Below are 12,445 nucleotides of genomic sequence, written 5' to 3' on the forward strand. Positions count from 1 at the left end.
TGTGTCCAAACACACAACTGAACTGTCTGAGGAAGAACTTCACTCTGCAGTGGTAAACACACACTGCTTGGTTGGGTGGTTGTAAACTCTGCTCTTCCAGCTTCATTGCACATGATCATCAGGGTTGCTGAGGAACTTTCCATTTGTCTCATCAGCTTTGTTGCTTTTCAGCATCTTGTTGCAGTGCATTCAAGCTGCAGATACCAAGGCTGTTGTCCTTAGTACAGAAGTTAAGCCAGACTCTGGTTCTTGCCATGAGCTCAGCTTCAACCCTTTGGGTTGAAGAAAGAACCTGGGCACATTTCTGGCTTCTTGGATGTGATCTAACCTCTTGGAATTAGCCTGTATCAGTTAAGGGAAAGAAAATGAAGCTCCAAAAAATCAAAAGCAACATTTATTTATAACAGTTGACAAAACAAGAAAACAAGCAGAGAGGTCAAGCTCATCTCACAGAGGTTTTTTGTGGATGCTCTGCTCCTACAAGCTATTTCCAATTAAAAGAAGTGGAAAGACCCTGTAAAAATAACACCTGACCATTTGCTTCTGAAAGAAGAGGGGAATAAACATATAACATCTTCAGATACTTCTGATATTTTCTGTATAGAACATTTCTTACAGATTTCAATAGATTTCCCAATTCCCTTCTCACTCTCGCCTCTCACAGGAGCATTATTCCGTTTTGATATCCACTGATGAGATATCATGCTCTTTTTGAGCCTGAAAGATTGTGCGTTTTCTCTCCTTACTTCATTAAATAGTGATTCTTAGTCCTGCAAACATTCCAAATTTCCCCTGATTCTCTCCTTCCACTGTGATCATGACAACAGGTTACATAATAAGGACTTAGAAGAGTTACTAAAATCTGCATCCTGACAAACTAATTTTGTTTGACTTTACTCTGAGTCTTAAAAGCAAACTCTACCCGCCCCCACTCTTATAATTCACTGTGTTCCCTCATTTCATCCACCATTTCTTTTAAGAGCTGTGTCCAAAACTCCATTTTTCCTTCTTTCAGTTTCTTTGATGCCTTTTGCACGAGGTCTATTTCCAGGTATCCTTCATCCAGATCGTACTGAGGCCAATGGACCAATCCTTCTCCATTGGGATTTCTGGAAATAATGTAATGAACAGTTAGCTTTTCATTTACCTGTCACTTGTGCTCTGACTGCCACATTCTTAGGAACCAGCATGTAAGTATTGCCCTATGGTTCAGGCGGCACAGACAAATCTTGAACTGTAATTAGCATTACAATTCTCACCCATTTCTAGCAAAGTTAGTCCAGTATCTCATAACACTTCTGCTAAGCTTATTTTCTTCTTCTGTAGCATTCCCTGCAAAGTGAGACATAATATGGCAACGTTAAAAACTAAATAATAATAAAAGTAGCAGCTCTATCAATTCCAACAGACTGTATTCGGTTGTATTTTTCCCTCTGAGCTACGGGAGTTTTAGCCAGTAGAGCTCTGGGAGAGAAGTGCAGATGGATGATTTCATGGAAAGTAACTACTGCTAAAGGCAGAAAATGCTTATGTTGATTTCAATGATTCTAAGAGAGAAAGTCTATTCTAAAAGCCACTCCTGTAAGTAAAATGACTAATAAGGATGTTTTAAAAGGACCACTTTAGTAAGCATGGATACATTACCAGCTAAGAATGGCTTTCCAAACACAAAGGCAATCTCATCTGTATGATCTGCTTTTACAAACTCTGGTACAACCCCTGTCGCTGAACTGGGTCGATGCTGAAACTCATAAAAGTAGACTGGGTTACCAGCATCTGGTAGAAAATGGACAGAAGAGTGTTAGTTTGAGAGCTGAAACTACCTGCCGTCAAAGAGGATAAACTTTGGTTACAAGCTATTTTGATAACAGGAAAACACAAGCAGTGTCCATAATCACAGCTCAGGGTGGAACTCTACATTTCTTCTAAGAGACTCACCTCTATGGTATCTGGCCACTTCAATGGACGGAAAAACAAACAAAGCATCTGTAACTGCATCAAGAAAACCATCTCGCACCTGAATACGGTTTGCTGCATTCCCTATGTATTCATTGTATATTCGATCAACAACTTCAGAAGTAACACCCTGAAATCAACAACAAAAATATAACAGTGATGAATATTATCAAGAGTAACAGCACTGAGTGTGTCACCTGCACATCCCTGGCTAAATAAACCCCAACCATTACCTTCTTTCAGAAACACCCTCAGCTGTGCAGAGTGTGGCTCAGAGCTCAGAATGGGGAATTACATGAGTGACTGGATAGAAATGGAAAAAGGGGTTTGCAATATCTTAAGATCAAACTTATTTAAATAAACATCAGTCAGCGATGCTGATACATAGATACGGCAGTCTGTTCTCACTACTGTGGAAATAACCCTCATAAGGGAAAAGGAATCCTGTTGGATTTCATAAAATTCATTTGTTTTGTTACAGGGAAGCAAAACCTCCAGACAGCTAAACATGGGTCTCTCAGTGCCACTTTAAACACATCTAGTTCTCCTGTCTGGATACCTACTGCTTCAGAACAGCATGTTCTATAGGGCTTGTGTCACACCTGCTGGTACCATGCGTGCCTTGGATAACCTAGGGAATCTAAAATGTCACAAGACATCTGTGTTTAGGTACCTGAATCATTCCTGGATTTCCACAGAACTCGTTTTAAGAGAGAAGGGTATTTAAGATAGAAATTTGAAGTGTATTTTCAGTCATTAGTGGCAACAGAGACACTGTCTGCTGCCTGATACTGGCCCATGGGAGGAAGCTGCCAAACAGAATCAAGGTTGCCTATAAAATATAGCCCATATATATAATATAGAAACATAGAACCAGTCAAGCGAAAAAGCAGCACTTGGTTGTTCTGAAAATGGTCTCTTACCTTAATAGTAGCTGGTAAGAATCCGTGTAAAAGTTGACGCGCAACATCTTCATCCAGACCATCTGCGTAAGGAATTTGCAGCAACTACATGATACAGAGAATCATATTTATTAGGAAGTCTTATGCTAATAAAATGATATATAAATACTGATATTATAAGTCTCTTACCATAGGAATCAACCATCCAAATTCACAGTTATTTACTCCTATTATATATGGGACTGGATTGATGAGTTTTTCAGATAGTAATTCCATGGGACTCTTTGGAAGAAATGCCCCATCTGCAGATGGAATGATGGACATGGGAGGCTGGAGAAAAAAGAAAAACAAACAACAAAAAAAAGCTTAATTAATTCATGGATGTTAGCACCAGAAAAAATGTTCAGTTCTTTACTGCAGCTCCCCTGGCAGAGCAAGACAGCAAAACACAGGCAGCTCAAGGTGCACACAGAATGAAAGGAGAGTCACCTGTTGACATTGCTCAGGTGAGTTACAGCACAGCTGCAATGCTGCCAAAGCCTGGAAAGGTCAAGAAAGTCACATCTTTCACTCACTTCAAGTTCCCCTAATATGCCAACACGCAAATAGCAAGCTCTGTTAGGACAAAATTGGAAAAGTCATTTAAACGCAGTAAGTATCGTTTCACCTACCAGTTTTTGTGCTATTTCTACTATCTCTTCTTCTGTTTTTTCCCTTAAGCATTCAACGATTGCAGCTGAACTGGGTTTTTCACAGTCAGAGGCAGCAACAATTCTCTGAAATCAATAAAAACACTCACTATTTATCTGCTCCCATAGAAGGCTCCGTGTGCCACCGAGCCTGAGAGTGCAGCAGGGGGAGTCTGAACTTCTGCACAAGGACCATTGCAGCCAGACACGCTCCAGCTGCAGACGCAGCGAGCAGGGAGCCCTCAGAACCCTGCACACTGGGGCTGAGCGGAAGGACAAAACAGACACCCTCCAAGTATTTTGATAGAGAGAGAGACCAAGATAGTAATTCTGGTAAATAACGTGCTGGGCTGACAGAGTGGGATGACATAAAGGAGTGAGGGGGATGCAGAGGCAGAATAAGACCATGTAGATGGTAACAAAGAGCATGGGATACCATTCGTGATGATGTCTTTTTGGGTGGAGTAACGGCTGTCAATAGAGAGACAGAACTCATTATAATGTTGCCTCTTTTATATCCCATATTATCAAATCCAGGTTCCTGGATGTTGTTTCTTGTAGTTGACAAAAAAACCTGGCTTGAAGTCAGCTCTTCATTTGAAATATAAACAGAATGGATAAAGTCTTGTTTACTGGCACATAACAGGCATCAAAAAAGAGGGAAAGAGAAAGAATATTGGGAATCTGGTGCCATTTTCCAGCCAAAAATCATAGCTCTACTTTTCCCGATGACAATACATGTTCTAGGATTGCTTTACATTTCACACTCCTTCCCTGCCTTCTCTCTTCACTTCCTTAGTTTTTTGCTTTCAGACATTTGACAAGTTTTGGAAATATGAAAAGCAAAGCATCATTAAACATGTATTATTTGCACACAGAAATACTGTCTTCAACGACAGTGGTTGTAGTTTCAGGAAAAAAAAAACCCACAAGTGTTTGTACATTTTGGAATACACAGTTTAAGCTGTGCAAAACTATCTGGAAAAATAATCAAATTTACCACGAAGTACGCACTTTTGCTTCTTCTTCAGGATGGTCAGTGAACAAAAGCCTGCTTGCAGTACCACTCTCTGAAATGGCTTTATGGAACAAACCCTTTGCCAGGGGAGATAAGATCTATAACAAAGCAAGAACAAGCATGACAAGCATTCTGTTCTGACCACTGACTTAGAATTTCACTCTCAGGAATTGCCATTTAAAACATTTTGAAAACAATTGCCATAAGACTCTTATTGTACAGCTCTGATCCCAGCTCAGCTATGCCAAGGGCTCTGCAGCATGGCCAGGGATAGGGAAGCCACGCCTGCCCTGTCCCCTCCCATAGCACCTTGCTGCCAGGACTCGCTGGGACGGCACCACAAGCCAGAGATGGACCGAATAAAACCATGTCCAGGAGAGTCTGGCTGTGCTGCAGGAGGGGAGGAAAGAACCATTGGCCAGAGGGCAGAGCTTGGGAAACAGGAATTTTTATGACATCTGTCACTGAACCCTGATTTCACTGTGTGATCTCCACCAATTTGTGAGAGACTGGGCAAGAACAAACTCTTAGCCAAGGTGCTCAAAGTTGATGTAAAAATTTTGCATCATTGCTGGGTCACAAAATGCACAAGCTCAGCTGTGATGACTTTGCACAAGTGTCTGTCAAAGCAATCACGAAAAGGGCAACGCATCTTCTTAAAGAAATTCTCTCACACAGATAGTTTTTGGGGGAGTATTGGCACTACTAGAAAACTGAAACCAAACCAAACCAAAATACCCAAAACAATGACAACAACAAAACTAAACACCAGAATTTAATTTAGTAGATGAGGAATAACATTTTGGGTCTGAACGGCAAGATTTGGGTATGATAAGAACATTTTCATCAATCAGAAGCTGCAGTGATACCACATTCTATTATAGAACAAGGTGTTGGACTCAGTGATCCTCGTGGGTCCCTTCCAACTCAGGACATTCTGTTATTCCCCTAAGTCATCCAAATTCATTATTACTGTGAACTTACAAGAGCAGAAACACTGATTCCTCCTGCAGATTCTCCAACAATAGTGACGGATCCTGGATCTCCTCCAAAATATCTGATATTTTCCTGAATCCACTGAAGAGCTGCTACTTGATCCAAATACCCAAAGTTACCTGGCGCGTGCTTATCACCAGTGCTGCAGAGAAGAGATTTCTTTCAATGCCCAGTGCAAGAAAAAAAGCAGAGAAAAATATAATCTGTGCTATAACAAATCAGCTGCCATTCTCTACACAACTAAAAAAATAAATGGCTCAGAGAGCATTGAGCTTAAAGTAGCAACCAAACAAGAACAAAATGAAGCTCACTTGGGACTTGTAAATTGTTCCCAACTGTTGCATATGCAACTAAGAAATGTATAGTCTCTTTGCATAAGCAAGTGTCCTGCACGTCTCTTCACCGAGGCTCTGCACACGTAATTGAGGAAATCGCAAAGAATGGAAATAAGATGTCTTACCTAAAATATCCAACAATACCTAATCTGTACTGAATTGTTACCACCACCACATTGTCAAATGCCGCTAATGCTGAACCATCATAGGATGAACCTGTTCCTCCAACGAATCCACCTCCATGGATCCACACAAAGACCTGGGAAGACAAAACCAGAGACAACCCAGCACGGATAAGAGCTCCCAGTGATAAAAATTCATTCCTGACTCTTTCAGATTACATTTCACAAGCAGTAGAAGTCTTTCAAATATGAGGCCTGCAGTCTCACAAAATAGCATTGCTTTTATTAAATACTTAGATTATATCAGTACCCTGTGACTTTTCACAGATAATTTCGAGGAAATCAAACACTATCTACATAAATGTCAATATAATTTAATTTTATAATAGGATTTTGTGTATCTTTTAAACCTCAGGAAATATTTACTGGGGCAAAGTGTGTAACTTGATCATCAAACTGCACCTTTAAGTCTGCAGATAGTACAGCTTGTAGGTGTACTGTACAATAATTATGCTAGAGGTTTTATAATAGTTTTGCTTACCGGCAGCTCCTGTTTTTCTGTAGCAACAGGTGTATACACGTTTAGGTATAAGCAATCTTCAGCCATTTGGAGATTAACTTTTTCTTTTCTATTAGTAATAACATCTGAAAACCAATCTCCTATTGCTTTATCCTGTAAACACCTGAATAAATGAAAAAATAACTAGTAACAGGAATAACTAAAACCTCAAGGTTATGAAGTGTAGCTTTTTTGTACTACCACAGTAAAGTGCTAACCAGAAACCAATCTCCAGTACATTTCCAGATTGTTTGCAACAGAAAACATTTAATATTTTTTCACCTTCAAGATACTTTCTTCCTTTGAGCTCACACTAAGGAGATGTGTAAAAATGAGTCACAATCTATGGCAGCACACAGGGACATGCAGATACAACTTTGTGTTTCAAAACATTTCAGAAATATACCTGCAACTACCTGTGGCTATAAATTCCTTCAATGAAAATCCAAATTAAGTATTTTGCATCCTCAATAGCTTTTTGTATTGTAATGGTGGGTCTTGGGCTTGATGCACTAAACAAGGGCAGTAGCACAAATGCAGTAGATATTTACAACATAGACTAGAAATGCTCTGCAGTGCTTATGTGTCCTATGAAGCATGTGACTCGCTCCACATTTTTTCTTTGAATGTTTTATTCCAACATTTCCTCAGTTTCTTTCTGTTTCTGCTCCAAAGCTACACAGTTCTTATACATTGCTAAGCAATGACCAAATGCTCCAAAACATGAACATCATTAGCAAAGTGCAGGTCCACATTAATTTGTCACTAATGCCCATCACATAAGAGCTTTTCATAAGAAGAGCAGCTTATAGAGATATCTTTAGAAATGCATTCATTGTAACCGTCGCAGGTGGCAACGAGATGGCAGCAAGGAATGTATCTTTGTGGCTTGTGATTGCCCTACACATCAGTGTCCTGGACTTGCATACCATGTACGAGTCTTACAAAGATCCCTGGCTGTGTTGTTGTCTTACATTGGTGGGTAGGAAGTGGCATCTCTGACTCCTTTCCATGGCTCAGGTGGCTGGGGTTCAGAAAACCTCAGTGGCCCAACGGGCGGCTTCGCAAAAGGAAGCCCCAGGAAGACATTCACACTCCTCTCGGCTGCGTCCACTTGGAAGCGGAACCCTCGCACTCTCCCGTATTTGGTCTCCACTTCTGGTTGCTCTGCATTGTGTCCTGGGGGACATGAACACAAAATCACGTAATTGGTCTATTTGTAAGTAATTCTAGATTTCTAAGAGCTTTAGCTACTTAAATATACACTTTTTGTTTCAACAAACTCTAATCAGTATAGCTGACATCATTTCAGCCTTCATTCTCCTCGGTTTCTGTGTGTAAACTCCCTCAGGTATATCAGATGAATTGTCTTACTATCCACACACATCAGTAATTGCATGTAGATCTTAACTCTTTTTGATCCATGTTGTCAGTTAAAAGTCCAATCAGGTGCTCTCATAAGAAAAGGCATTTTCTTTTGAATAAAAGATCTGTGAATACACAAAATACATTGCAGAACTTTGACTGTATGTAGAGCCAAAAGGAAAAGCTTCTAACATTCCTGAAAATGCTCTGCCATATACAAATACTGTTAATGTTTAGGTTAACAGTATTTGGGACAAGAAGCTTATTTCTCTATTTGCAAAAACTACCAAGTCGAATTATGGAAAGCAGAGCAGAAAAAGAAATGGAGAAAACTTTGCTATTGAGATGTAATTTCTATGCAGCAAGGTTGTTTGCCCAGCTCCTCCGATACAGCTGGGGTTCCCATAGGTGAACAAGCTGCCACGGGCTCTATTTCCTTACAGAAGGCAATAGGTAAAATCCCTTCCCAAGCTCACCGGTAGCTACAAGCGCCGTGACCCCGACAGTCAGAATCAGCGACAGCAGCAACGCGTCCTTTCCAGTCGCCATTTTCAAGCCAGTCACATATTTACCCCCGCAGCCTGTTGCCTTATATACCGTTACATGTACGTGTTACGCAAGGCAACCGCTGATTAGCAAAAGCAATACTCAAGATGTGAGCCAACCGAGCGGGGCAGCCAGAGCAGCTGCCCGGCCCGGGAGCCGCTGTAAAATGCTCTGAAAAGAGTTTTCATTGTGACAGGATATTCGTCCTGCTGCTGGAACAACACCCGCTTCACAATGCGGTCAGGGTTTCCTCACACCACACAGTCAAGAGACCAGGAAGGGAACTCCACTTTTACCTTATCACATCGGTTTACTTTGTCTTGGTATTAACGACTCAAGGTAAGGAACACACCATATAGCCACCAAGAGCAAACCCCAAACAATACTCCTGAAAAATGTGCTTTGGCTGAAGAAAACGTTGATGGATTTTTCTTCTTACAAAACAATATTTGCTGACAAAAACACTACCAGAAAAATCTCACTTTTCCTGCAAGGTGGATGCTGCTCCACCTGCCACTCAGTCCTGCGTGTTCAAGGATGTTTGCTTGGTAGCTAATACAAGAGTTAGAGAGTTTCTCAACACTAACGAGATGCTTCCTCAGTTTTTGTAGCACGGGAACAATATCGAAGTGTTTGGGTGGGAACTGTACCTTTGATGCCTCTGAAAATCAGGAGGTTTCTGGGCCTCTGTGTGAACTCACATCTATCAAAGTTGCATGACATGAAAAAGAGGGAAGAGAGAGCTGAATAGAAATAAAAGCGATTTTCTGCCCACGTAACTTAGGGCTCATGTTAGCTCTACGTGAACTTCGGGCTTTGCCTTTATTTTTTTTCTTTGGCACGCCTCAGTAGCTCTTGCCCCAGAAAGGCTGTTTCGCAATTTTATAATATATCACAAGAATTCTTACTTGTTACACACAGCACAAATTAATTTACTGCTTGCACCTTTGCTTTCAGCTGAGTGCGCCCTAAAGACCCACAGTTCACTGTGAGACTTTGTTCTTGTTTTCTGTTTTTTGTTTTTTCCTCCATGCAGTGTGGAACAGCAAGAATCCCTGCTTGTGTCTCAGCTTCCATCCCATGGGCACACACACCTCAGCTCACTTGTGACCTGCAGCCTACAGGAGTCCTTTGCCACAAAACCAAATGCTGAGCACTCTGCTTGCTGCTCTTTCCTTTTGCTGAAAAAAACTTTAATTCTCTCCATCAGCAATTTATTTTCTATATCCCGATCTTCACTCATTTTACTAGACTCTGTCCTTTCCTATTTGCTTTCCCTTTATTTTTCCCCTTCATTTACTCTTCTATTTTCCAAGCCTTACTCTTCAATCCTTCTTTGTTCTACTCACTACTTGTCTTTCAAATACACGATCTGCAAAATCTCTCAGCCCATGTTCCATCCAGATTCCCGAAGAAGCAGCCGCTCTGAAAATGTTACCAGTGCAAAACAGTTTCTGCCAACTCTGCCAATCTTAGGAAAATATACAAGTGGGATTTGAGATCCCTACAGCCTTGCCTGTAGACCCTTGGTAGAGATGCACAATCATGACCTATATGTGGAAACACTTAATCCAGTGATACAGACTAACTTGTGGACTCTAGAGACACTGTTACATACATGGCAAGTAGAATTCTTGAATCCCGTTAGGCATTTAATGTTAAAAGAGAACATGTGGCAGCTTACCCTCAATCAGTGAATAATGCAGAAGTCAGGGACCAATCCAAAAACAATCCTGCCACATGATTATATTTGCCTCTTTATACTTCAATGCACTGTTACCTTTCTTGGTTTCCATAGCTGAAAAATAGACACAAGTATCGCATTTATAGACACACAATTTTATAAGAGCTCACAATTACATTTTACCTCATGATTGTATGGTAGAAGCGCTGAAAGTCTGCAAATAAAAGAGGGTCGGTTTGGCTTTCTACTCAGCCCCTGGTAAGCATTCAGTGAAGCTGGAATGTACAGAACATAAAGCCAAACATCATGCATCTAGTGCTTGAGAGCTATAACTCGCTGAGCCCGGTGGAGTTCAGCTTAAGCTGTGCAAGACCCGCCCCGCCCCACGCTGCCTCCCACCCGCTCCCCGGAGCGCCCGACAAGCGAACCCGCGCTCCCCGGGTCCCGCCCGCCGGCGGCCCCGCGCCCGCAGGAGCGCGCTGGCGCACGGGGCAGCGCCGGCCGGCCCAGCACCGCCCAGCACCCGCCTCCGCTCCCGGTGCGGCCCCGAACGGCGTCCGGGCTCCTTCCGCCCGGCAGCGCCGCCGCAGCCATGGTGGGCCCGGGCCCGGGCGGCGGGGCGCCGCTGGAGAACGCCAACCCGCTCATCTACCGCCGCTCGGGGGAGCGGCCGGTGACGGCGCGGGAGGAGGACGAGGAGCTGCCCGACTCCATCGACGACCGGGAGATCTTCGATATCCTGCCGGGAGGGGAGGGCCGGGGCCGCTGGGCCGGCGCGCAGGGCAGGGCAGGGCCGGGCAGGGCAGCTCCGCTCCGCTCCGCTTTCCTTAACGCGGCACATCTCATCCGCTCCATTAACGACCCCGAGCACCCGCTCACCCTGGAGGAGCTGAACGTCGTGGAGCAAGTGCGAGTGAAAGTGAGAGCCCGGGGCGCCCGTCGAGCCGCCGGGGCCGCGGGGGGTAAACGCGGGCGGGGCCGCGGGGGGTAAACGCGGGCGGGGCCGCGGGCACAGCCCGCACTGCTAGACCAAGCTGCTGCTTTCTGGCGCTGCGGGACGTTCATATGTCGGTCTGCTGCAGCTAAACATGGTATTTTACGGTGTCAGTGAAGGAGACGATGCGCGGCAAGGTGCAGCTCCGAGCTGCGTTTCCCAGCGGTGCCTGCAGCTGGGCTGGGGTGCGGCCGGGCGGTTCGTCCGTGAGTGTTTGGTTTCCCAGGTGAATGACGCGCAGAGCACGGTGGCGGTGGAGTTCACTCCCACCATTCCTCACTGCAGCATGGCGACCTTAATCGGCCTCTCCATAAAAGTAAAACTGATCAGATCTCTGCCCGAGAGGTTTAAGGTGAGTAATCAAATTGCTCCAAAAGCCAAGAAAAGGGTTTGTATTTGAAAATTACAAAGAAAAAAAAAAAGCGCTACCTAACTTGTGGTGAAAACTGACTTTGTCCTCTTTTTCTTTTTGTTAAGCTGGATGTTCACATAACACCAGGAACACATGCCTCTGAGCACGCAGGTAAGGTGTTTAATGCTCTGGTTTGTGGTTTTCTTTGGGTTTTTAATGTTGAAGATTAGAGGGGAGAGAGACTCCCACACCTGCAGAGCAGCTCTTTACTCTCTGGGACTTTACCTGCATCAGCTTCTGGGGATGTAGCGGAACAGAAACGTGTAATGATGACACTGGAATGTCCTGTACTGTACTGTTGCCATCTCCTCAGGCAGCCTGTGCTCTCAGCTGGTCATGGATCTGCCTGGGTTCTGGAGGACTCAGAAAATGGGGAGTGGCTGAGGGGGAATTTCCTTTGCATTACAGCTACAGGTGCTGCTGGACCACAAACAGCTTTGTGGTTCAACCTGTGATAATGTGCCAGCTGTGACTCGAGACTGCAACTCTGCAGCATCCCTGGCAGCTGCAGAATTACAGGTCTACCTGGCTGCCATAGCAACAGAGTGATTATGTGTCTCCATGTAAAATGCTTTAACAAAGACCCTGCATATCAAGGTTTTGACCGGTTTCTTGTGTTGTGTTTTTTTTCTGCCCAGTTAATAAACAGCTTGCTGATAAAGAACGTGTAGCAGCTGCTTTGGAGAACTCTCACTTACTGGAAGTGGTGAATCAGTGTTTGTCTGCCAGATCATAATTGCCTGATGAGGAAATTATTGGTGTTCTGCTCTGTTAAATGTAATTTTTTTTTTATATAGTGGTGATGCTAATGTTACTCTATACATATACCTATGAGCAAAATAAAATCACTTGGATTTTCTAAAAAAA

The 12,445-nt window shown here is 43.3% G+C and overlaps 2 protein-coding genes across 2 annotated transcripts; one reads left to right on the forward strand and one right to left on the reverse strand.

Moving 5' to 3' along the window:
• Positions 1 to 376: 376 nt before the first annotated feature.
• LOC309444801 (fatty acyl-CoA hydrolase precursor, medium chain-like) lies at positions 377 to 8,519 on the reverse strand. The gene is made up of 13 exons (XM_082062926.1): positions 8,419 to 8,519; positions 7,552 to 7,756; positions 6,560 to 6,701; positions 6,022 to 6,155; positions 5,550 to 5,703; positions 4,562 to 4,663; positions 3,530 to 3,634; positions 3,048 to 3,188; positions 2,880 to 2,963; positions 1,939 to 2,086; positions 1,645 to 1,776; positions 1,260 to 1,332; positions 377 to 1,109 (listed from the first exon to the last, which is right to left on the reverse strand). Exons 1-13 carry the CDS (start codon positions 8,489 to 8,491, stop codon positions 935 to 937), a joined length of 1,668 nt encoding a protein of 555 aa, XP_081919052.1. The 5' UTR covers positions 8,492 to 8,519; the 3' UTR covers positions 377 to 934.
• A 2,135-nt stretch (positions 8,520 to 10,654) lies between these two features.
• On the forward strand, positions 10,655 to 12,445 carry LOC309444803 (cytosolic iron-sulfur assembly component 2B-like). Its single transcript, XM_082062928.1, has 5 exons — positions 10,655 to 10,906; positions 11,012 to 11,091; positions 11,393 to 11,518; positions 11,644 to 11,689; positions 12,217 to 12,445. Exons 1-5 carry the CDS (start codon positions 10,765 to 10,767, stop codon positions 12,312 to 12,314), a joined length of 492 nt encoding a protein of 163 aa, XP_081919054.1. The 5' UTR covers positions 10,655 to 10,764; the 3' UTR covers positions 12,315 to 12,445.

This window comes from Streptopelia decaocto (genome assembly GCF_964273445.1).
Source record: "Streptopelia decaocto genome assembly, chromosome: 11".
NCBI lineage: Eukaryota > Metazoa > Chordata > Aves > Columbiformes > Columbidae > Streptopelia > Streptopelia decaocto.

What these genes read in the sequence shown, in the direction of transcription:
- LOC309444801 (XM_082062926.1), bottom strand. Translation starts at nt 8,491, where the DNA reads ATGGCGACTGGAAAGGACGCGTTGCTGCTGTCGCTGATTCTGACTGTC. An exon ending in GAATCAGTGTTTCTGCTCTT is followed by an intron (nt 4,664 to 5,549) that starts GTAAGTTCACAG and finishes GCTTTGTTATAG; the next exon opens with ATCTTATCTCCCCTGGCAAA. An exon ending in TCTTACCAGCTACTATTAAG is followed by an intron (nt 2,087 to 2,879) that starts GTAAGAGACCAT and finishes TGTTGATTTCAG; the next exon opens with GGTGTTACTTCTGAAGTTGT.
- LOC309444803 (XM_082062928.1), top strand. Translation starts at nt 10,765, where the DNA reads ATGGTGGGCCCGGGCCCGGGCGGCGGGGCGCCGCTGGAGAACGCCAAC. An exon ending in CGACGACCGGGAGATCTTCG is followed by an intron (nt 10,907 to 11,011) that starts ATATCCTGCCGG and finishes TTAACGCGGCAC; the next exon opens with ATCTCATCCGCTCCATTAAC. An exon ending in CTCTGCCCGAGAGGTTTAAG is followed by an intron (nt 11,519 to 11,643) that starts GTGAGTAATCAA and finishes CTTTTTGTTAAG; the next exon opens with CTGGATGTTCACATAACACC.